At 42.6% G+C, this 26,331-nt stretch overlaps 1 protein-coding gene across 1 annotated transcript in view; it reads left to right on the forward strand.

Annotated features, from left to right (window-relative positions):
* The first annotated feature begins 941 nt into the window (after positions 1–941).
* LOC141111476 (IgGFc-binding protein-like) overlaps positions 942–26,331 on the forward strand; it is a 132,412-nt gene continuing 107,022 nt past the window's right edge. Inside the window, exons 1-9 of the mRNA XM_073603769.1 lie at positions 942–968; positions 4,084–4,660; positions 4,820–5,421; positions 7,291–7,858; positions 11,674–12,269; positions 16,515–17,088; positions 18,721–18,920; positions 23,779–24,150; positions 25,761–25,893. Coding sequence (XP_073459870.1) covers positions 942–968; positions 4,084–4,660; positions 4,820–5,421; positions 7,291–7,858; positions 11,674–12,269; positions 16,515–17,088; positions 18,721–18,920; positions 23,779–24,150; positions 25,761–25,893 — 3,649 coding nt within the window. The remainder of the gene's footprint in view (positions 969–4,083; positions 4,661–4,819; positions 5,422–7,290; positions 7,859–11,673; positions 12,270–16,514; positions 17,089–18,720; positions 18,921–23,778; positions 24,151–25,760; positions 25,894–26,331) is intronic.

The following is a 26,331-nucleotide window of genomic DNA, read 5'->3' on the forward strand; positions in this document are numbered from 1 at the left end:
TCCCTCTGAGAGCTGCTGCTCAGGATGATCCGACCGTGGAGACTGGGCGGGACTCCTTGGTGTGTGGGCTGGAGTGTCCGACGCCATATTGGCCTCCTCGCCCTGGGACATTCCGGGCTGTGTAAAATAAGAACGGAGGTCCGTGGAAGCCCCTGGAGGTGGTAGGGATGATCCTCTAGGCTTGGAGGATCTAGTGGTCCTGGATTTGCCCATGTATGTGCGGTCAAAATCCCCCTAAATACGTCGTTTACGCTGTGGGCTTAGAGAGCTGAGGAATTAGGCTGCCATCAGGGTCGGCTTCCGGTCACGCCCCCTATGATTTTTTTTTATGATGTGCACTGTACAAAAAAAACCCCAAAAAAACTTGGAATATTGAAATTGTCACATGATTTAAAAATAAATGGAGAAACCTTGTCCCTATCCCTGTTTTCTGCACTTGAAAAAATGGTGCCTTGTTTTAACCTATTATACTTGGTCCTCTTTGGAACACCTAAATATCTGGACAATCCCTTTAAAATTTTGACTTTTGGGATGGAATTTAAAATAGGCATTTATTCAAAATATGTATACATGTGTGTACTTTACAACAATTTGTGTAAAATGTTTTTTTTTTTTCTCTATTGTATGCATTTATTTTAGATCCATGCAAGTCTATCATATGTAGGATCAAGGAAACATGCCAGGTCCAAAATGGCAAAGGAGTCTGCATTCCAAATTTTACAGGAATCTGCTGGGCTTGGGGAGACCCCCATTACCACACCTTTGATGCCTATAACTATGACTTCCAGGGCACCTGCACATATATCTTATCTAAATATGATGGTAATGATGTTGGTTTGGTGCCATTTACTGTCGAGGAGAAGAACGACAATAGAGGTAGCCAGGCTGTGTCATATGTTAGAACCATCAATATTTACATATATGGATATAAGATAACCATTATGAAGGGAGAATATGCTAAAGTTAGGGTAAGTGGCTATTATAAAAAAAAAAGAAAAAAAAAATGTAAATTTTGTTCAAAATGAAACATTTAACACTGTTTTTCTTACTGTATTACTAGCTGTAACTAGTCACATTCAACAGGACCTAGTTGCCATCAAGTCACTGTTGCCTCTTGGTGACCATATGAGTATTATTGCTTTAGAAGGATCTGTTCTCTATTTAGGTCTTAAGCCTCCACAATGACATACTCATGCAGTCTTTGACTATATCCAGCCAATGTATTGCTGGTTGTGCTGTTCTTCTCTCCCCTAACCCTACTAAAATCAAAGTATAACAATGCAGAGAATGGAACTGTTTGGTTCAATGAGTAAAGCCCAGCACTGGAGAAGAGGGAAATAGGACCATGAGGCATAACAGAACGTTTATGAATAAAGACGAGGGGGGGGGGGTTGGACTTTGATCCTATCCCTTTGGTGTCATATATTGTACCAGGGCAGATGTTGCTTCTTCAAGAACCTAATAAAAAGGGTAAAAAGTTGTCAACATGTCCTGTTCTAATTACATATTTCAATTACCACAGTGCTGTGATGCCGAGACAGGTGTTTATTGAGTTACACAAGTGAAAGTGAGAATTGTTGTCAAGCCACCAGTGGGAAATGTTAAAGAAACAGATAGGATCCTAATGTCCAAGAATCTTTAACATAGAGTATCCTGATGTAGAGGGAAGAAGCCCTTCAATGAGGAAAAAAAAAGGGTAGTGCAGGGGATGAGTTGCAGGTGTCTGGGCATACTGTGCACCAATCCCAGGTCTTTTGATACAGTATTTAATGGAGCAGCCCCTATGGTCTTAGATAAGTTACCTAAGGCCCCTTTCACAGTGGGACAGGAGCGGCGTCAGCGGTAAAACAGCGCTATTTTTGGCGCCGCTTTACCGTATTTTTAGTGGCGCTATTCGGCCGCTAGCAGGGCGGTTTTAACCCCCGCTAGCGGTCGAAAAAGGGTTAAAGCCGCCCGCAAAGCACCGCTGCAGCGGCGCTTTGCAGGTGGTATAGCCTCGCTACCCCATTGATTTCAATGGGCAGGAGCGGGGAAAGAGCTATTTTTAGCGTTGTAGCGCCTGCAAAGCGCCCAGTGTGAAAGGGGCCTAAGTGGGAGAACAGCATTAACCTGAGACAACCAAGGATCCAGGGTTTGAGAAAAGGCCTGAATCCAAGCTCGTGAAATCTGTATTGGAGCAATAAGTAAAGTCTCATGCAAAAATACGATAGTAAACTTGCCAAGCTCTATTGCAGAAAATAGAACATCATGCTATTAATAATAAATGTTTGACTTATCTGAATTGATGAATTGGCTGCAATTCTTCCATGAAGGCTACTTCTGGCCAGACAGTAGATTCCACCAGTTCTGTGCTGTGGCACTGCTGGACATCTTCTGATGTGGAAGAGAAGTAGGCATGATGTGTCTTTCATCTGCTGCATTTAGATTCCTTGGCTGACCACTACCTGTCTATGGTCCTCAGCATTACCAGTTTCTTTGTGCTGCTTCAAGAGAACTTGAACAGCACATCTGGAAACCCCAGTCTGCTTTGAAATCTTTGCCTGGGAGAAACCTTGCTGATGCAGTAAAACTACAGCCTTCTGTCTTCTACTGCCTCACCTTGGTAGCCATAAATATTGGCAACACTGTATTTCTGTCAGATAATGCACCACTTCACCCAGAAAATTGTTGCAATTACAAATGTTTAGGCATTCTCGTGTTTATTTTGTTTGTATTGGTATGACACAAAAAAGTGGAGAAACAAAAAGCCAAATCTGACACATTCCATGCAAAATTCCAAAAATGAACTGGACAAAATTATTGGCACCCCAATGTAATATTTGATAGCACACCCCTTGGAAAAATAACTGAAACCAATAGCTTTCTGTAACCATTAATTAGTTTCTTCCACCTCTCTACTGGAATTTTGGACCACTCTTCTTTCACCAACTGCTCCAAGTCTCTCAGATTGGAAGGGTTCCTTTTCCCAGCTGCTGTTTTGAGAGCTCTTCCACGGGTGCTCTATGGGATTTAAATCTGGACTCATTGATGGCCAGTTCAGTATTCTCCAGTGCTTTGTCTTAAACTATTTTTGGGTGCTTTTTGACATGTGTTTTGGGTCATTGTCCTGCTGTAAGACCCATGACCTCTGACAAAAACCCAACTTTCTGACAATGGGCCCTACATTGCACCCTGGAATTCTTTGGTAGTCTTCAGATTTCATAATGCCATGCACACAGTCAAGTCATCCAGTGCCTGAAGCAGCAAAGCAACCCCAAAACATCCACCATGTGTGACTGTAGGCACTGAAATCTTTTCTTTAAAGGCCTCATTTCTTTTTCTGAAACAGTAGAATGATGGGCTTTAGCAAAACTCTGTAACTTTGCTTTGTCTGTCCACAGCACATTCTAGCAAAAGGCTTCCTCGGGTAAGTTTTGGCAAACTCTTTGATAAATTTTTCTCTTTTGTCCACGTCAAGGAAGATTAGCTACAGTGCCATGGGCCGTAGACTTCTTGAAAATGTTGCGCACAGTGGACACGGGGAACATTAAGATATCTGGAGAAGGAGATATAACCTTGAGATTGTCCATGTTTTTCCACAATATTTGTACATAAATCCTCAGACATATCTTTGCTGCTCTTTCTCTTCTCCATGCTCCGTGTGGCACACAGAGACACACAACAGAAAGGTTGAGTCAATTTTTCACCATTTTAACTGGTTGCCGGTGTGTGATTTCTATATTGTCAGCACCTGTTGATTGATACGGTTGAGTTGAATTACAAATTACAGAAGCATCACAAACTTGGAATGCAATTATTTCATACAGTGTTAGCAAGGTGCCAATAATTTTGTCCAGTCCATTTTTGGAGTTTTCCATGAAATGTGTCAGATTTAGATTTTTGTTTCTCCACTTTTTTGTGTCATACCAATACAAATAAAAGAAAGATGAGAATGCCTAAACATTTGTAATTGCAACAATTTGCTGGGCGAAGTGGTGCATTATCTGTCAGAAATGCAGGGGTGCCACTATTTTTGGCCATGACTGTATATACTGTATACATATTCTTATTCAATTGTTTATTTTCTTTTCTTTAACTAAACAGGTGAATGATATTATCACTAATCTCCCTGTAACTTTGTTAAATGGAAAGATCTCGGTAAGCATCAGTGGCATCTTTGCTGTTGTCCAAACAGATTTTGGCCTACAGGTGACCTATAATTACATCTCTAATGTTGTGATCACACTCACCAGCAGCTACTACGGCCTTACACGTGGTCTGTGTGGTAATTTTAACCAAAATATCAAGGATGAGCTCATCACCTCCGATAACAGAACTGTCTCCTCTATCATCGACTGGGCCAAAAGTTGGAAAGTCAATGACCGGGATCCTTTCTGCTTTGACACTTGCCCTGGACTTAATTGTCCAACCTGCGATGATTCCAAAAAGAACCTGTACGGAGGTGACAATAAATGCGGTCTCATCAGCAAGGTTGCAAATGGGCCGTTCAGGGAATGTCATCCAACGATTAACCCCAATAACTTTTTTGATAGCTGCTTGTATGATGTCTGTATGAACAATGGAGCAAACCAATTCCTGTGCCAGGCCCTCAATACCTATTCTAATGTCTGCAGGAAACAAGGAGTTAAAATATACGATTGGAGAACACCATCTGGTTGCGGTGAGTATTAAAGAAAGAAACCCTTTCCTAAAATATTGATTACTTGTGGCTCCTTTAACAACCAATTAGTTTAATGACCTGGTCTTTGGAACGGAACCTGGTCGTTAAGTGAGGAGAGCCTGTATATGTATATACTATACTTTTTCTTTTGTATTTCAGTTATGCCATGCCCTGCAAACAGCCATTATGAGTTCTGCGGTACTGCCTGTCCAGCCACCTGCACTGATCGTACAGCCCCATCCCGGTGCAATGACTATTGTGTGGAGACCTGTCAGTGTAACGATGGCTTTGTTCTTAGTGGTGATAAGTGCGTTCCTACCTCAAGTTGTGGATGCTCCAACAATGGTGTCTACTACCAGGCCAACGAAGAGTTTTGGGCAGATGGAAACTGCCGTGTGTTCTGCAAGTGTGACCCAAGCCTTGGCATGTTAGATTGCAAGGGGATGAGCTGTAAGCCAAGTGAGCGGTGCATGGTCATGAATGGAGTTCGTGGTTGTCGGCCCTTAAGTTTTTCAACTTGCACAGGTTCTGGAGATCCGCACTACACAACCTTTGATGGCAAGAGATTTGACTTCATGGGTACCTGCATATACCAACTGGTTGGCGTGAGCTCCAGTGACAGTTCACTGACCCGTTTTAATGTGAAAGTCCAGAACCACAATCGTGGTGGGAACAAAGCTGTGTCCTATACCAAAGTTGTGACCTTGGAAGTTTATGACATGGTCCTCACACTGAGCTGGGACTATCCACGTCAAATTTTGGTATGTATTGATAGATGGATACTGGATGGTTGGATGGATAGATGATGGAGAATGGTGAATGGATGGCTGATGGAGGATAATGATAGGTAGAAGATGGATGGATAATTGATAGCTAGACATCTAGATAGATGGATGGATAGATAGATAGATAGATAGATAGATAGATAGATAGATAGATAGATAGATAGATAGATAGATAGATAGATAGATAGATAGATCGATAGATCGATAGATAGATAGATAGATAGATAGATAGATAGATAGATAGATAGATAGATAGATAGATAGATAGATAGATAGATAGATAGATAGATAGATAGATAGATAGATAGATAGATAGAGTGGCAGAACTACCAGAGTTGCAAAGGTCACACTTAGGGGGCCCCAAGATGGCAGAAGGGCCCACTGCAGAACATGTGAAAGGAGCCCACTGTGGGACTATAGTAAAAGGCCCCAAGATAGGAGTAAAGGGCCCCTGGATCAATGGAAAGGGCCCTTGGCTCAGAGGACCAGAGGAAAGAAGGGCCCCCGCGACCAATGGAAAGTACCCCAGGACCAATAGAAAGGGCACTATGACTGATGGAAATGGGGGCCCTGAAGGTCCTTGTTACACTTCTGACTAGACAGATCCATACAGACATTATCTATTCAATATGCTTTTCTTCCCAACTTGCTGGAGACCATGCGGTAGCACAGGCTCTATTGCTTATACTGTATCCTCTGGTTTTGTAAATCTATCGGTTCTTATTGGAAATACATTTTCAATATGATAGCCTCTATCTTTCAAATCCCACTCTAGCTCTGCTACAAATCGGCGTAGAACAATATCCTCCTCAATCTCTGTGTGTTATTATCCACCTACTACTAGCTGCCAAATTAAACATCATCAGACTGTGGAAAACCTTTGAAGCTCTCTCTATCGCTAACACTATTACTGATCTCAATTTCCAATGTGAAATGGACAAAATTTTTGCTAGAAATAACTTGCTATCTGGAAAGTTTGCAACCATGTGGTCACAGTGGCTGCAGCACCCAAAATGTAGTGTTCAACATAAAGTTTAAATGTGAATTCTTGAATATTGTTGCTATCAACACAGTGTTGCTGGTGTTCTTACCTCATCTGACCCATCTTCATCCCTTCCCCTCTTTCTCCCCCCTCCCCCACCCTCATTTCCCTTCCCTTCTGCCTGGTTCTCTTTCACTCACTTTTTGCTCATGTCCTATATAATATCACTCAGGCATTGATTATTACCTGCAGTGGCAACTGGTGCTCCAGCGGGGTGGGGGCTTCAAACAGACCACCACCCCCCCTATGGTGGGTGGTACTCATGCAGTCGGGCTCTTGGCAGCAATGCAGAGCAGATGACAGGTGCAGAGCCAATGACGACAGCCATCTTTCCGATCTCCCTGTACATCCTCACCGCCCCCGGTACTGGCCAATACAATCGATTCTCCTCTCAGCCCAACTCACTCCTCCCGCTTCCTGCTTGGCCAGGGGGAGAAGCAGGAAGACAATAGCAAATAATAATTTGCTATTGTCACACAAGTGGGCAGGCGCAGCCCACCTGAGCCCACCCGAGCCCACCCTTGTGCATCAAAAAAGAAATAACCCATTGGGATTCAATGCACCTGGCGCCCCGCATGTAGTATACGGGTCGGCACATGGCTTAGGGGGGCAGCGCCCCTGCGCCCCGTATGGAGCAGCCGCCACTGATTACCTGTATTGAGTATTTGTTATAATGGTTCATCTGTGTCCAGGCAGGACATCTGTTTTTAACTATTGTTTCGAGTTCCTTAATTTTTTTTTTGTTCCTATGCAAAATTTCAATAAAGAAATATTTACTATAATAAGCTTTTCTTGTCTTTTAGGTCAATGGTGTTGTCACCTCTCTGCCATTCTACTTCCAAACAAACAAAGTGGTGGTATATATCAGTGGTGGACAGGGCATTATAAAATCAGATTTTGATGTCACTATTACATATGACTGGGATAGCTATTTGGCAGTTACCATACCTAATACTTATTCCAACGCTGTTCAAGGCTTGTGTGGAAACAACAACAAGAACCCCAATGATGATTTTACCATAAAGGATGGAAAATCAGCAGCAAGTGCAGTTGCTTTCGGTAATAGCTGGAAAGTTGGAGACGTTGTTGATTGTAGTGCTGAGTGTACCGGAAACTGCCCTCTGTGCACTGATGCTCAAAATCAAGCCTACAAGGGTGATAACTACTGTGGACTTATCACAAAGGCCGGTGGGCCTTTTGGTCTGTGTCTCTCGGTCATTGACCCAGCACCTTATTTCAACGACTGTATTTATGATGCTTGCCAATACAAGGGACACCCATCTTCATTCTGTAAAGCCATTGCCCTCTATGTGGCTGCATGCCAAGCTGCTGGTGTGAAACTTCAGGAATGGAGGAAACCGAATTTCTGCAGTAAGCAACAATTGTAAAAATTAAGAGTTTTCATTTCCCTTCAATATTCCTGAAAATAGGTGCTGTTTTGGTACAATGCCTTAAATTTCGTTTTTCTTTTTGGGCATTTAAAAAGGTAAAAATGTTAGTACACAGATAATAAGTAGAACATTCAAAAAAAGTAAACGCAATTATGAAGAACACTAGGGTTCTATTGACAAATACATTAATTCAAGATGTATACAACTTTTACTCGAGATTCATACATTATTCTTTTTTTTTTTTTTACAATACAATTTTTATTAATTTTCTGGTTAAATTAAACACAGTCTCACTTAGAACTGCTGCCAAAACTATGGGTGCCGCTCAAGGCTCCAACAGGTCCTCTTCTAACATCGGTTGCTGGGAGTGGAGGCAGGGACGGAGCTTGTTCCAGCTCTGTGAATACCAATGCGAAGAATGAAGAGTCCCATAAGCCACACATCACAACAAAACCATCTATATGGAAAGTGAAAAAGATTTCTTCTCTTGAGCATGGAATCTTTATCCCCATGATTAAGCCCTGTTGGCAGGGCGAAATGCGTTGGAGGGTGTAGCTTGATTGGAGCCTGTATCTAGCCTCTTTTCACTTTCTACATACAGGGTTTTGTTGTGATGAGCAGCTTATGGGACTCTTCTTTCTTCACAATCTTTCACATAATCTCTTAAGATACATCACACATCACATAATCATTCTAAATCATTATACAGCTGACAATTAATACCTAATATATAATATAACACTCCTAAATTCACCCACACACTTCACTCAAAAAAGAAAAAAAAAGAGAAAAGGAAATGAAAGGGAAAAAAAAGGTTTCTCCTTTTTCTTGTCTCGTCCGCACCCGAGGATGCCTCTCCACCCCCTTACACTATTTACTTTATTCTATAACTATAGTCCCTCATTATCAGGTGTCCTCAACTTAGGAGTTCTGCAGAAAGATCTCCACGAAGAACACACTTCCAAAAATGTCTCGTATTTATCATATAACATGGCAGATAATTCTTCCATTCCAAATGTGGCATTTCCACCACTTTTTCCCCCACTTTAGGTGGACAAAGGGACTTTGAGTGTTTTGGTATAATCATTCTAGCAGCCCCCAAGAAGAAACGTAGAGGATATTCTTTAACCTCTTTTATGGAACCTGGAAGAATAGACAATGGTGCTGTTTGCGGGATACAAGCTATTTGAGTATCTGTTATTTAGCTGTGTACATCAAATATAGCTGACCAAAATGGTGCAATACTTGGGCAGGACCACCACAGATAAAATAGCATACCCAGGGACACTGGCACCTCCAGCATACACTGGACACCTAAAGGATTTTTTGTTATGTATCCTTACAGGATATTGGTACCATCTAGATCAGTGGTTCTCAACTCCGGTCCTCAGGACCCACTAACAGGCCAGGTTTGCAAGATAACTAAAATACATCACAGGTGATTTCATTTACTGCTCAATGATTGCAGTATTCTTGTCTGCATCTCCCCAAGGTAATACTTAAAATCTGGCCTGTTGGTGGGTCCTGAGGACTGGAGTTGAGAACCACTGATCTAGATAATAACTTAAAGTTCCTTTCTTGTATCCCAAAGACAGTAGACATCTTATGAGTTAACCTACATGCTTTTGTAGCATCCTTTTGAGATATGGCACACTGTAGTTATTTTTCTAACTCAACAATGTAATACGGCAAATTTTCCTTTATGTGGGATAGCAGTATTAGATAAACTGTTGAAATCAGGCATTTTGTGACCAGACAGTGAGGAAAGCAAATAGAATTCTAGGATGCCTCACTAGAGAGATCACCAGCAGGAGTAAGGCGGTCCTGATTCCTCTATATAGATCTTTATATGACTAGAGGGGTCACCTTTAGGAGGAAGAAGGTCCTGATTCCTCTATATAGATCTTAACATCACTAGAGGGGTCACCAGCAGGAAGGAGGTCCTGATTCCTCTATGTAGATTTTTATATCACTATAGGAACCACCAGCAGGAGGAAGGAGGTCCTGATTCCTCTATATAGAACTTTATATCACTAGAAGGGTCACCAGCAGGAGGAAGGCGGTCTTGATTCCTCTATATAGATCTGGGTCACCAGCAGGAAAGAGGTCCTGATTCCTCTATGTAGATCTTTATATCCCTATAGGAATCACCAGCAGGAGGAAGGAGGTCCTGATTCCTCTATATAGAACTTTATATCACTAGAAGGGTCACCAGCAGGAGGAAGGCAGTCTTGATTCCTCTATATAGATCTGGGTCACCAGCAGGAAGGAGGTCCTGATTCCTCTATGTAGATCTTTATATCATTATAGGAACCACCAGCAGGAGGAAGGAGGTCCTGATTCCTCTATATAGAACTTTATATCACTAGAAGGGTCACCAGAAGGAGGAAGGCAGTCTTGATTCCTCTATATAGATCTTTATATGACTAGAAGGGTCACCAGCAGGAGGAAGGAGGTCCTGATTCCTCTATATAGATCTTAACATCACTAGAGGGGTCACCAGCAGGAAGGAGGTCCTGATTCCTCTATGTAGATCTTTATATCACTATAGGAACCACCAGCAGGAAGAAGGAGATCCTGATTCCTCTATATAGAACTTTATATCACTAGAAGGGTCAACAGCAGAAGGAAGGAGGTCCTGATTCCTCTTTATAAATCTTAACTTCACTAGAGGGGTCACCAGCAAGAAGAAGAAGGTCCTGATTCCTCTATGTAGATCTTTATATCACTAGAGGAGTCGCCAGCAGGAGGAAGGAGGTCCTGATTTCTCTATATAGATCTTTACATCACTAAATGGATCACCAGCAGGAGGATGGAGGTCCTGATTCCTCTATATAGATCTTTATATCACTAGAGGGATCACCAGCAGGAGGAAGGAAGTCCTGATTCCTCTATATAGATCTTTATATCACTAGACAGATCACCAGCAGGAGGAAGGAGGTCCTGATTTCTCTATATAGATCTGTATATCACTAGAAGGGTAACCAGCAGGAGGAAGGAGGTCCTGATTCCACTATATAGATCTTTATATCACTAGATATCAGTGGTTTGGCACAGAGCAGCCCAGGTCCTTCTCTTCTGGGGTCTCTCGCTGGCACTCCTGGCCCCTCCTCCTGCCGATTGCAGCTCGCCCCTGCCCCTTCTCTCTCCTCATTGGCTCACTAATTTCGATTGACAGCAATTGTGACCACTGCATTCTCAGCCAATGAGGAGGGAGAGTCCCTGACAGCCTGTCGTGCAACATCGCTGGATCGAGATGGGGCTCAGGTAAGTATTAGGGGGGCTGAGGGGGGCTGCTTCACACAGAAGGTTTTTAATCTTAATCCAGAGAATGCTTTAAGATTAAAAAAAACCTGCTGCCTCTAGAATAACCTACAAATACCTACAGGTTACAAACTTATAACTTGTATAACAAGTTATAAGTACAGTGGTTATAGGATGGCTGTTTCACCTAGGAGGGGTAAGGTGTCCAGTTCGCCTCCAGTACCTTCTAATGTAGTGGAAAATCCAGCTCTTCAGAAATCTTAGGTTTCCCTCTGGCACATTTCACAGAAGGTCTTATTCAGCAAGAACTTGTTTGCACCTTTTCTGTTTTCTGATTTGATATAAGGCAATGGTAACATGTTAGAATGGTGTCCAGGGAAGCAGGTGCAGTTTGTGGTCTAACCTTAAGTGGTAACTATTCTTGTGAACAAATTACCTTGTGTAATAATAAAGTGTAACCGGCTGGATGTTTCTTCTGTGGTTTTGGACACACCAGTTGTAAACACTGATTTGGTCCATTGTTCCTCTTAGGTTTGTCCTGCCCTATTAACACTCATTATGAGCTCTGTGGAAATGCCTGCCCTGTCACATGTTATGGCTTCTCCTTACCCACTGACTGTGACTATCCTTGTAAGGAAGCCTGCTATTGTGATAATGGATTCATCTTGAGTGGTGCCAGGTGCGTGCCCATCCAGGACTGTGGCTGTGTCTACCAGGGTATATATTACCGGAAAAATGAGGTCTTCTACCCACAGAGTCAGTGTAATCAGAGTTGCCAATGTGGGGCCGATGGCACTGTTACTTGCCAGTCAGCAGCCTGTGGACCTGAAGAAGAATGCAAACTAATGAACAGAGTTTTGGGATGCCAACCCAAGGGTTTTGCCAAATGTGTTGCCTCAGGAGATCCACATTATATCTCCTTTGATGGTCTAAGATACGACTTCCAAGGCACTTGCACTTATACCTTTACAAAGGTGGTGGTTAATGATCCCGAACTTGTGAACTTTTCCGTGGTTGTAGAGAATGAGAGTTATGGAAATGGTGGCGTGGCTGTGACAAGACTAGTGGTGGTATCTGTGTATGGTTACACAGTGGCCATTCAGAGAGACATGAGCTCTAAAGTAAAGGTACGTGTTTCTTCTACTAACATTTTTTCCAGTTTTCCATTTCCTCTCATGGATTTCTTCTTTTGGATTGAAACTCAAGGTACATCCATAATAAAACATCTTTAATGCCTTATAGCACCTCTAAGAAGCTTTTTCTTCTCCGGCTTCAATAGTTGTATCTGACTCAGTGGTGTTGATTTACTAAAACTGGAGAGTACAAATGCTGGTACAGCTCCGCGTAGAAACCAATCAGCTTTCCGGTTTATTGTCAAAGCGTAATTGAACAAACTGAAGTTGGAAGCTGATACCATGCAGAGCTGCATCAGATTTTGCACACTCCAATTTTACTTAATCAACCCCAATGTGTAGATACGAATTTAGGAGTTCACTCTGGCATCCTGGATTGACATATGTGGTCCATGTCTTTAAAAGTATTAAACTAGTGGGTCAAAAAACTAACATTTTAACCACTTACCAACCGGCCCATAGCCGAATGACGGCTGCAGGGCGGTTGGATAACTCTGGGAGGACGTACTATGACGTCCTCCCAGAATTCCCCTCTCGCGCGCCCCCTGGGGCGCGCACCCGAACACATCCGTGACCGCTGGGTTCAGAGGACCCGGCGCATCACGGAACCCGGTAAATGGCCGCTGATCGCGGCCGTTTACCATGTGATCGCGCCGTCAAATGACGGCGCGATCACATGTAAACAGACCGGCGTCATCTGATGACAACGGTTCCTCTCCTCCCCTCCTGTGTACCGATCGGTACACAGTGAGCGGGGAGGGAGATGGATGGATGTCTGCAGCGCTGTGGGCTGTATGTGTAGTGCCCACAGCGCTGCACAGAGACATCCATCCATCCATGCTCAGCCATCCCTACTACTATGCAATGCTGTGCAATACTCTGCAATACCCCCACAATACTCTGCAATGCTGTGCAATACTCTGCAATACCCCCACAATACTCTGCAATGCTGTGCAATACTCTGCAATGCCCCCATAATACTCTGCAATGCTGTGCAATACTCTGCAATGCCCCCACAATACTCTGCAATGCTGTGCAATACTCTGCAATGCCCCCACAATACTCTGCAATGCTGTGCAATACTCTGCAATGCCCCCACAATACTCTGCAATACTGTGCAATACTCTGCAATGCCCCCACAATACTCTGCAATGCTGTGCAATACTCTGCAATGCCCCCACAATACTCTGCAATGCCCCCACAATACTCTGCAATGCCCCCGCCATACTCTGCCATGCCCCCGCCATACTCTGCCATGCCCCAGCCATACTCTGCCATGCCCCCCGCCATACTCTGCCATGCCCCCGCCATACTCTGCCATGCCCCCGCCATACTCTGCCATACCCCGCCATACTCCGCCATACTCCGCCATACTCCGCCATACTCTGCAATACCCCGCCATACTCCGCAATACCCCGCCATACCCTGCCATGCTGAGCCATGCTCAGCTGTACTCGGCCTCTGTATGTGGCCAGGCTGTGGAAGTCTCACACATGTGGTATTGCCGTACTCAGGAGGAGCAGGAGAATCTATTTTGGGGTGTCATTTTTGGTATGTACATGTTATGTGGTAGAAATATTGTATAAATGGACAACTTTGTGTTAAAAAAAAAAAAAGGCGTTTTAACCACTTCCCGCCCGCCGGCCGTCATACAACGTCCTTGACTTTGTGCGGGGATATCTGAATGATGGTTGCAGCTACAGGCATCATTCAGATATCAGCTTTTTCAGCCAGCGATTCCCTACACCATGAGAATGATCATAGCAGCTGTTCCACTGCTTGAACATTCTTACAGGAGGCGAGAGGGGATGTCCCCCCCTCCCGCGCTTCTACCGACTCACCGCTACGATCGAAGCCAGGATCGTTTTTTTTTTTTTTTTATTTCAGGCTTCCCAGCCTAGAGGTGAGATGTGGGATCTTATTGACCCCATATCTCACTGTAAAGAGGACCTGTCATGCCATATTCCTATTACAAGGATGTTTATATTCCTTGTAATAGGAATAAAAGTGGTCCAAAATTTTTCTTTTTGGAAAAAAGCATCAAACTAAAATAAATAAAGTAAAATGAACAATAAAAAAAAAAAAAAAATTTTTAAAGCGCCCCTGTCCCTGTGTGCGCGCATGCAGAAGTGAACGCATACGTAAGTCCCGCCCACATATGAAAACGGTGTTCAAACCACACATGTGAGGTATCGCTGCGATTGGTAGAGCGAGAGCAATAATTTTGGCCCTAGACCTCCTCTATAGCAAAGTTTGGCGCCATTCCACAAGCGCGTGCAATTTTGAAAGGTGACATGTTGGGTATCTATTTACTCGGCGTAACTTCATCTTTCACATTATGCAAAAACATTAGGCTAACTTTACTGTTTTGGTTTTTGTAAAGCACAAAACAGTTTTTTTTTCCAAAAAAAACACGTTAAAAAAATTGCTGCGCAAATACCGTGCGAGATAAAAAGTTGCAACGACCGCCATTGTATTCTCTAGGGTCTTTGCTAAAAAAACATATATAATGTTTTGGGGTTCTATGTAATTTTCTGCTAATAAATGATGATTTTTACATGTAGGAGAGAAATGTCAGAATTGGCCTGGGTGCTCCAGAACGCCTGAAGGTGCTCCCCTGCATGTTGGGCCTCTGTATGTGGCCACGCTGTGTAAAAGTCTCACACATGTGGTATCACCGTACTCGGGAGTAATAGCAGAATGTGTTTTGGGGTGTAATTTGTGGTATGCATATGCTGCGTGTGAGAAATAACCTGCTAATATGACAATTTTGTGGGAAAAAAAAAGTAAAAAAAAAACCTTGATTTTGCAAAGAATTGTGGGAAAAAATGACAACTTCAAAAAACTCACCATGCATCTTTCTAAATACCTTGGAATGTCTTCTTTCCAAAAAGGGGTCATTTGGGGGGTATTTGTACTTTTCTGGAATGTTAGGGTCTCAAGAAATTAGATAGGCCGTCAGTACTTCAGGTGTGATCAATTTTCAGATATTCGCACCATAGCTTTTGGACTCTATAACTTTCACAAAGACCAAATAATATCCACCGATTTGGGTTAATTTTACCAAAGATATGTAGTGGTATAAATTTTGGCCAAAATATATGAAGAAAAATTACTAATTTGCAAAATATTATAACAGAAATGAAGAAAAATGTATTTTTTTACAGATTTTTCGGTCTTTTTTCTTTTACGGCGCAAAAAATAAAGAACCCAGCAGTGATTAAATACCACCAAAAGAAAGCTCCATTTGTGTGAAAAAAAGGACAAAAATTTCATATAGATACAGTGTTGCATGACTGAGTAATTGTCATTCAAAATGTGAGAGCACCAAAAGCTGAAAATTGGTCTGGTTAGGAAGGGGGTTTAAGTGCCCAGTTGTCAAGTGGTTAAGGAGAAACTTCTCAATGACATCTTTCAATATTGTTCACAAAGTATTGTTAAGTTGATGGCAATTTCTGCTGACCAAATGAATAGTTTTTCTCCAGAAATAACTTTTTGGGGCTTAAAAGAGAAGCAGGGCCAAAGCTCCTTTAGCCCTACTTCTCCTGTGGGTCACAGGAGTGCATGACTTTGGTTCTGCACTCCTATGACCCATTTTCAGCTGACAGCGGGCTAAAGTCCGCTGTTGGCTGATGTCACTCAACCAGCCCAGGCTCTGGTGGGATCCACCCAGCTGGCTCAGGCTCCCACCCAGATGCGGCACCAGGAAGCTGCCTCAGCCTCTCAGTGACTCACCGAGAGCCTGAGCCAGCCACTTTTGCCCCCTCCACAGTCTGGTGCTCCATGGTTACTGGAGGGGCAGAGCAGAGAAACAGTGACTATCACCGAAGACTGAAAACTGACAGATCAGTGGTCTTTAATAGCTCAGTTCTCAGTGTAGAGCCGGTGGGGGACAGCTGCAGCTGAGATCATGCTGCAGCCATCTAGGTGATAGTGAATATTTACTAATTTTGATTCCCATACTTTTTTTTTACTTTTGGTAATGGCTTGTTTATTGCTGGTCATCTTCTCCTTTTATCCACTTCGATGCTTTCAAGCACAATAGCCTACTTCATTGAGTTAGCTGTTCTCTTATTATGTAAAAAAATAAGAAAACTTTAGTCCAGTCATTTGGCCTTCTAGCGAAAGGTGTGAAGGATCCATTTATTTGCTTTCATGGTATCCACAGTATTCTTAGAACTTTTCACAATGCCAGAGTTCAAAAGTTTTCCTTAAAATACATTTTTATCTTTTTCACAGGTTAATGGAGAACTTATCGAATTGCCATTGATTCTAGAAGACAACAGAATTGTCATTAATCAGGAAGGAGCCAATGTTATCCTGCAAACAGACTTTGGCTTGAATGTTCTTTATGACACAATCTATCATGTAATCCTTACTATACCCAGCTCATACCGTGGCAAGATGGGTGGTCTCTGTGGCAATTTCAATGGTTATGGCAAAGATGAATTACAGCTTCCCAATGGGCAGGTTGTTAAAAATGTGAATGAGTTTGGTGCCGCCTGGAAAGTGACCATAGCTGGAGCTAAGTGCAGTGATGGTTGTGAAGTAGGTGTGTGCCCGGTATGTAATGATGCCCAGGTGCAGCAGTACAGTGTGGGATCCTCTTGTGGCATGATTACAGACCCAGTGGGACCCTTCAAAGCATGTCATTCCATGGTCAACCCCAATGATTATTTCAACCATTGCGTATATGACTCTTGTGCTGTTGATGGCAAGGACAACATTTTGTGCAAGAGTCTACAGGCCTATGCAGCTGCTTGTCAGACAGCTGGTGTTACCATCAGCTCTTGGAGAACTCCTACATTCTGTCGTAAGTACAAAACAAACCATTTTTCTTTTAGGTAACCAAAATAAAAAGAAAATGCAACAACAACTGAGTCCCAACTGACTGGATCTTTGTTCTAGTTTACCTGCTGATACTCACTTACCAATGGCCTGTTTATTTTAAAACATGCATATTTAAAAGTCTAATCTAGAGCAGTGGTCTCTCCAACCTGAAGCCCTCAGGCCAGGTGCTCCTCTTTGCTTGCCTTTATCTGGACCTTGGGGGCACTATTGCTCCCACTAGACATGTGCAATTTGTTTCGTTCCGAATTTGTGCTTTACCGAATTTCGACAAATTTGTTAATTCAGAAATATACGAATATTCATAAATTTGTAAATGCATACATTCGTACATTCGTAAATTCGTACATTCGTAGATTTGTAAATTCGTACATTCGTAAATTCGTACATTCGTAGATTTGTAAATTCGTACATTCGTAAATTCGTACATTCGTAGATTTGTAAATTCGTACATTCATAAATTCTTAAATTTGCACATTCGTACATTCGCACATTCGTAAATTTGTAAATTTGTAAATTCTGAAATCTGAAACAATAATTACCTAATGATAACTTAACTATTACTAACTATTATATTATAGGTATTGTAATTTCCTTTCAAATTTGGCTGTTAGTAAACGTAATGAATACGAATTTATCTGAAGTTATGAATTATCCGAAATAACGAACGCCGCATCTAAATGAATGGAACGTAATGAATTCATAATACTAAATAATAATAAAAACTATTTATTATTATCAATTATTAATTTGTTCCGTTTCATTTGTTTAGATGCGGCATTCGTTATTTCAGATAATTCATAATTTTGGATAAATACGTATTCATTACGTTCACTAACAGCCAAATTTGAAATTAAGTTACAACACCTATACCTAATTTAATAGTTAGTTACTATTTCAGATTTTCTAATTTTCGGATTTTCTATTTTTGAATTTCTGAATTTTCTAATGTACGAATGTGCGAATTTGCGAATATACAAATTTTCTAATTTACGAATATAGGAATTTGTGAATTTACGACTTTACAAAATTTACAAATTTACGAATTTACGAATATACGAATTTCCGAATGTACGAATTTCCGAATGTACAAATAAACGAATTTACGAATGTACGAATTTACGAATGTACGAATTTACGAATGTACTAATTTACGAATTGCGATTATAACGAATGACCCAAAAAATGAAAAAAGAAAAAACGAATGAAACAAAAACAAAAACAAACACATTTTTTAGCAGTGCACATGTCTAGCTCCCACTGACACCAATGATAGGGCACTATTTCTGTCACACCAACAATGAATCAACATTCTTTCAACCAGCAGCAACAATGGGGCACTATTTCCTCCACTGATACCAACAATTGGCAATATTCTCCCCTCCTCCTGATCCCGGGTACTATGCAATTTTCTTACTTCCACCGACAACCAAGCATGAGACATTGTTTACTCCGAGGCATTTTCTACTCCCACTGGCCACATTACTGCCCCTCTGAAGTCTGAAGGATAGTAATCTGGCCCTTACAGTAGTTTAGAAAATTTGATGACCCTCTGGTCTAAAGCGTTGAATGTAGGCATTTTTTTTTTGTTTTGCAGCCTTTTCTTGTCCATCCAACAGCTATTATGAACTTTGCACCAGAACCTGTGAACAAACTTGCTTTAGTCTAACAGCACCAACAAAATGTACAGAAAGATGTTTTGAAGGCTGTAAATGTAATGTTGGGTATGCCCTGGATGGAGATACTTGTGTTACTACAGACAAGTGTGGATGTGTATTCAGTGGAAGATACTTGAGTGTAAGTACTCTACCAATGAGTTGTTTCCTTAAGTTTTTAGTTTCAAAATATTTATTGATTTTCCAACAAAAAGAATAAACAAATCATGAGTCATAAAGATAGTTTAGACATATCAAATACAGTCGGACCCAATGGGACTAAGCAACTCAAGATACAGCAATTGTTAGGGATCTGGTTCCGGTCTGTGACCCTAACAAAATTACATAGAGATTATGACCTTTGGCCTAAAAGGGGATAATCCTAGACCATCCTTGGAGTAATTGGAGGAGACCCGAGAGAGTCCGCCGGCACCCCAAGAGGGAACACACTGTGACCGGCAAACTCTCAATCAGCTCCCCCCAACCCCCCCAAAATTATGGCTGGAAATGTAGGTATTCATAAGAAGGAACCATTACCTGAGTAATAATCACCCCTGAGGATATCTACCCTCTGGAGCCCCAAATGCAAGCAAAACAACAAACTACCTGCTTCTAGAGAAGAAAAGTAACCAAACAAGTAGGTGAGAGAGAGAAGATGAGAGGGGGAGAGAAGAAAGGAGGAGAGGGGTATAGAGAGAAGAGCCTTCCTACAGGAGGGAACCCCAGCACCCCCAAGACAGTCAGAAGTATTATATCTGCATTCCAGGTATCAAGGAAATACCAATGAATTTTGCCCAGGGCTCCCATATAGCTTCAAATTGCTCTTTTGAGTTGTTAAGAATACTGGCGAGCTTCTCTTGGGCCATGATCCAGGAAATTTTGCGGATCGCCGCCTTAAGGGACACTTTGGGTTGTTTCCAGGCGTTTCCTTAAGTTTTGCTACTCCATAATATGTACATTAATATGTTGAGGACATCTGACCATTGAACCTGCCTATATGATGACAACTAGGGATAAGCTTCGAGTTCGAGTCAAACTCATGTTCGACTCAAACATCGGCTGTTCGCAAGTTCGCTGAATAGCGAACAATTTGGGGTGTTCACGGTAAATTAGAATGCCGCGGAACACCCCTTAAAAGTCTATGGGAGAAATCAAAAGTGCTAATTTTAAAGGCTTATATTCATGTTATTGTCATAAAAAGTGTTTGGGGACCTGGGTCCTGCCCCAGGGGACATGGATCAATGCAAAAAAAGTTTTAAAAACGGACGTTTTTTCGGGAGCAGTGATTTTAATAATGCTTAAAGTGAAACAATAAAAGTGTAATATCCCTTTAAATTTCGTACCTGGGGGGTGTCTATAGTATGCCTGTAAAGGGGCGCATGTTTCCCGTGTTTAGAATAGTCTGACAGCAAAATGACATTTCAAAGGAAAAAAAGTCATTTAAAACTACTTGCGGTTATTAATGCATTGCCGGTCTGACAATACACATAGAAGTTCATTGATAAAAACGGCATGGGAATTCCCCACCGGGGAACCCCAAACCAAAATTAAAAAAAAAAAAATGATGTGGGGGTCCCCCCCAAATTCCATACCAGGCCCTTCAGGTCTGGTATGGATATTAAGGGGAACCCCGAACCAAAATAAAAAAAAAAATGACGTGGGGGTCCCCCCTAAATTCCATACCAGACCCTTCAGCTCTGGTATGGATATTAAGGGGAACCCCGGCCAAAATTCAAAAAAAAAATGGCGTGGGGTCTCCCCAAAAATCCATACCAGACCCTTATCTGAGCACGCAACCTGGCAGGCCGCAGGAAAAGAGGGGGGGACGAGAGAGCGCCCCCCCTCCTGAACCGCACCAGGCCACATGCCCTCAACATTGGGAGGATGCTTTGGGGTAGCCCCCCAAAACACCTTGTCCCCATGTTGATGAGGACAAGGGCATCATCCCCACAATCCTTGCCGGTGGTTGTGGGGGTCTGCGGGTGGGGGGCTTATCGGAATCTGGAAGCCCCCTTTAACAAGGGGACCCCCAGATCCCAGCCCTCCCCCCTGTGTGAAATGGTAAGGGGGTACAAAAGTACCCCTACCATTTCACTAAAAAACTGTCAAAAATGTTAAAAATGACAAGAGACAGTTTTTGACAATTCCTTTATTTAAATGCTTCTTCTTTCTTCTTTCTTCTATCTTCTTCTTCTTCTGGTTCTTCTGGTTCTTCCTCCGGTGTTCTCGTCCAGCATCTCCTCCACGGCGTCGGCGTCTTCTTCCCTTCTTCTCCTCGGGCCACTCCGCATCCATGATGGCATGGAGGCAGGCTCCCGCTCTTCTCTTCATCTTCTTCTCTTCATCTTCTTGTCTTCATCTTCTCTTCATCTTCTTTTCGGGCCACTCCGCATCCATGATGGCATGGAGGGAGGCTCCCGCTGTGTGACGCTTCTCCTCTTCTGACGGTTCTTAAATAATGGGGGGCGGGGCCACCTGGTGACCCCACCCCCCTGACGCATGGTGACTTGACGGGACTTCCCCGTGGCATTCCCCTGATGCCACAGGTAAGTCACGTCAAGTCACTGTGCGTCAGAGGGGAGTGGGGTCACCAGGTGGCCCCACCCCCTTGTTATTTAAGAACCGTCAGAAGAGGAGAAGCATCACACAGCGGGAGCCTCCCTCCATGCCACCGTGGATGCGGAGCGGCCCGGAGAAGAAGCTGAAGACAAGAAGATGAAGAGAAGAAGATGAAGAGAAGAGCGGGAGCCTCCCTCCATGCCATCATGGATGCGGAGTGGCCCGAGGAGAAGAAGGGAAGAAGACGCCGACACCACGGAGGAGATGCTGGACGAGAACACTGGAGGAAGAACCAGAAGAACCAGAAGAAGAAGAAGATGGAGGAAGAAACCGAAGGAAGATAGAAGATAGAAGAAAGAAGAAAGAAGAAGCATTTAAATAAAGGAATTGTCAAAAACTGTCTCTTGTCATTTTTAACATTTTTGACAGTTTATTAGTGAAATGGTAGGGGTACTGTTGTACCCCCTTACCATTTCACACAGGGAGGAGGGCCGGGGGGTCCCCTTGTTAAAGGGGGCTTCCATATTCCAATAAGCCCCCCGCCCGCAGACCCCCACAACCACCGGCCAGGGTTGTGGGGATGAGGCCCTTGTCCTCATCAACATGGGGACAAGGTGTTTTAGGGGGCTACCCCAAAGCACCCTCCCAATGTTGAGGGCATGTGGCCTGCTACGGTTCAGGAGCCTGCCAGGTTGCGTGCTTGGATAAGGGTCTGGTATGGATTTTTGGGGGGACCCCACGCCGTTTCTTCTTTTTAATTTTGGCGCGGGGTCCCCCTTAAAAACCATACCAGACCTGAAGGGTCTGGTATAGATTTTGAGGGGGACCCCACGCCATTTTTAAAAAAAATTTTGGCCGGGGTTCCCCTTAATATCCATACCAGACCTGAAGGACCTTTAACCATATAAGCCTTTAAAATTAGCACTTTTGATTATTCATGTTCGTGTCCCATAGACTTTAATGGTGTTCGCGTGTCCGAACAAATTTTTTGCCTGTTCGCATGTTCTGGTGCGAACCGAACAGGGGGGTGTTCGGCTCATCCCTAATGACAACTAGTCAGAAAGTTTAGGTGTTTCTGATCAAGGAAAATGTGTTTATCACTCTGCACAAAGCCAGCCCTATAAAGGCATGGTTTGAGAAGCATGGATTGGAGCAAACCAACCTTCACATCTCCATGACCTCAAGTCCACTAAAACACATTTGGGATAAACTGGGACATCGATTGCAAGCCAAGTTTACCAACATCAGCATCTGCCCTTACATATGCTCCTTTGGATGAATGGACACATATTCCCACAGAAACCTTCCAAATTCTTTTGGAAATCCTTTCCAGAAGGAGGAAAGATGAGCCGTTCAAGCTGTAAACTGTAAAGTCAACTCCATTATATTGTTCATGGTTTTGGAATGGAGTGTCCAACAAGCTCATATGGATGAGATGGTCAAGGGTCGGCAACTCTTTGGTCATAAAGTGTGTTTCATCTATTGTAGGTGTAAGATTTTTATATAAAGAATTTTCATTTAGCTTTATCAAACTAAAATCAAAATTCTGAATAGAGTTGCTTTTTCAAATTGAGAGGAGCCAACAGAGTGGGTTAGGACAGCCTACATGGAAGTTCCAGCAGGAGTTGTTCCCTGTATGTCAAACTAGGCGACAATAACCATTAGAAATGGGCATGTTTTATTTTGTATTCATTCGTTAGGTTTATAATTTTGTTTCATCATATTCGTTATGGTAAAATGATTTGCTTTCCTAATTTCTTTCATATAATTGGAATTTTTTTCCGTATATTTGTTATGTTCACATTGATTCAAAATTCGAATTTTGGAAGATGGCTATCTTTTTTTTTTCTATTCTATTCTTTTCTATTCCATTTTATTAAATTGTTTTATTTTCTATTCTATTCAATTTTATTCTATTCTGTTTTTTTTTTTTTTAGATTCTGTTCTATTCTATTCTATTCTATTCTTTAAATTCTATTATATTCTGTTTTATCCTAATCTATTCATTTCTATGTTTTCCTGACACATAGAGAAAAATGGTGACAGGGAGGAACCCCCAGCTGATTGACAGCCTCAGCTCTGTTCCTGTGTGCTCTGTGGAGGGGGTGTGCCCCTCCCCTCCAATCAGCTATCAGAGCTCTCTTCACTGAGCTCTGCAGTGTGTGATGTCAGCTTTTTTTTTGGAACTCTCAGACAAGTTTATAAATTCAGAACTTTAAATGGATGTAGGGAAGAGAAGGTAGCAGATAGACAGGTAGAACTTAGGAGGATTTGTTTAATCTCTGTGCATCACCTGGGTATATGTAAAGGTGTACAACCACTTTAATTGCTGTTCATTCTGAGATCAAACTGGACAAATGGGCCATTCTCCGTTTTATGTGTCAGAGTCCAAGTCCGCAGATACTAAGTGTTATGATTTACTTGATTATTTTTCCATTTAGGAGGGAGAGTCCTTTGTCAGTGCTGATTGCAGTCAACAATGTAAGTGCCAAGCTGGTGGAGTGACCTGTACAGCCATTTCATGTGGACAACAAGAACGCTGTGACGTGGTAAACGGAGTGCGAGGCTGCTACAAGACAGGGGGTGAATGCACGCTCAGCCCACTGAAGCTTGTCACGTTTGACGGGCTCTCAGGAGGACCTGTTGGAAATGGTCCCATAGATTTGATAACTTTATGTAACCCTGCTTCATCCAGACGGTTTAGAATACTCGCTGATATTCAGAGCTGTACAGGAGTACCAGCAACCGTTGCCAGGCTCCATATTTTCCTCAGTGAAGGTCTAGTGACCATCTCTAAGAGCATGGAAGTTTGGGTAAGTAGCCAACTATTGATATACTACCGTGTTTCCCCGAAAATAAGCCCGGGTCTTATATTCATTTTGACAACAAAAGACACAGTAGGGCTTATTTTCGGGGTAGGTCTTATCATGCCATGTGCTGTCTTCTCTCCCTCCCTGTCATGAATCCCCCCGTGTAAAAGTGCTTGTAGAATGTTGGTATCACACAATGCAAAAGTGCTGCATGCTGAGATGTAGTGCCAGATATCTTCTCATGTCACCTGTGACACGCTGGAGGTCTGCAGAGGAAGGGGCGGCCCGAGATCTCCCGCTGACATCACGGAGAGGGGAAGATTAGCTGAGTGCAGCCTGCCACTTCCTTAGCCCGTCGGAGCTCTGCACGGGGAGAGGGGCCGAGATCCCCCCGCTGACAGCTGGTAGGACAGGAGGAGAGGAGCAGGAGATCAGCCGATCGCAGAGCGGCTATATTCCGAAGGTAATTGGCACAACTGACACACGCAGTCTACACTATACACTACTGCAACGGAGTAGTGTATACACTATACACACAAGCACTTGGGCTTATTTTCGGGGTAGGGCTTATATTGCAGCCCTTCCCGAAAATCGCAGTAGGTCTTATTTTTGGGGTAGGTCTTATTTTTGGGGTAGGTCTTATTTTCCGTGAGACATGGTAAGTATGCCAATGTCTTTGTAAGTCCTATGCCCCGTACACACGATCTGACTTTCCGACAACAAAACCGTGGAATTTTGTTCGAAGGTTGTTGGAGCAACATGCCTTGCATATACATGGTCACACAAATGTTGGCCAACAATTACGAACGTAGTGGCGTACAAGACGTACTATGTGGTTTTTCAGCTCTTTAGCGCCACCCTTTGGGCTCCTTCTGCTAATTTTGTGTTTGTAGAAGTTTGGTGAGTGTTGATTTGCGTTTTTCTTTTTGCGTTTTTTATTTTGCGCTATTATTAGTATTATTATTATTCTTAATATCACTTGGAAAAAAAAAAGCCTTTGAAAATTCGTTTGCAATAACTCCATCAGTATCACCAGAAAAGCAGCTTCATTATTGTCCCATTAAAGAAGAAGAGAATTGTGCGCTGCATTTGGAGATTTCATAATTTGCCGCTTCACGAATGTAAATTCTCCATTACGAACGCTAGTTTACAAGACCGACCGCTTCGGAGCATGCGTGGGCTTTTGTGTGACGGACTTGTGCACACACGATTGGAAAGTCCGACAACAAAAATTTGTCGGTGGAAAATTTGAGAACCTGCTAGCCAACATGTTCGATGGAGCGTAAACGCGGTCGGACTTTCCGCCAACAAGCTCACATCCAACATTTGTTGTCGGAAAATCAGATTGTGTGTACGGGGCATAAGTTTTTCTGATTAGATAAGCCTTTGTCCTCCTTACATTTATAGATTTCTTTTAAGTATTTTCTAGTAGCCATCAGAAAATGTTTGCACAACATGGTGCCATTATTACGTTGTCAATGGGTTGAGCGCTGATAGTCATTGCCAGAATCCATTTAGGCCTTGTCAAAGTTCCCATCCTTCTCCATAAGAGGTGTAGACTGTGGCCAAATTTTGCTCTGACCTCTGGCCTTTTAACTCCTTGCATTTTCCAGGTAAATGGATTTTCCGATGCTTTCCCCATCACTATTGGCATTCTCTCAGCCTCTGCCAAGGACAACTCGGTTTTTGTCCAGATTGGTGTGGACTTGAAGATCGAGTTGAGCGATACGGGTAGTGTCTTAATCCGTATGTCACAGGGCCTGTCAGAGTTGGTTTGCGGAGCTTGTGGAAACTTTAATGGTAACAGTTCTGATGACCTCAGATCTCCGTCTGGAAAGGTGGTCACTAACGTCGTCGAGCTCATAAAATCCTGGTCAGCCCGTGACCTCAACAGCTGGTGAGTGAAACTTTGTGAATGTTTCTTTTTTTTTTTTTTTTTTAAAAGAAGCTGAAGCTGTCCATGAGCAAAAGTATAAATAAAATATGACAAAAAATTTAAAATAGTGTTAATTTTGATGTCAAATTTCGATTTAGTTTTAGTCATATTCTTTTGACTAAAATGCCCTTTTAGCTTTAGTCGTATCTTAGTCATCTGAATTGTTTTGGTTTTAGTCATATTTTAGTCAACTAAAATCGAATGGGTTTAGTTAAATTGTAATGCCTTATTTAAGCATTTCTCTAGAA

This window comes from Aquarana catesbeiana, linkage group LG10 (assembly GCF_042186555.1).
Source record: "Aquarana catesbeiana isolate 2022-GZ linkage group LG10, ASM4218655v1, whole genome shotgun sequence".
Lineage (NCBI taxonomy): Eukaryota > Metazoa > Chordata > Amphibia > Anura > Ranidae > Aquarana > Aquarana catesbeiana.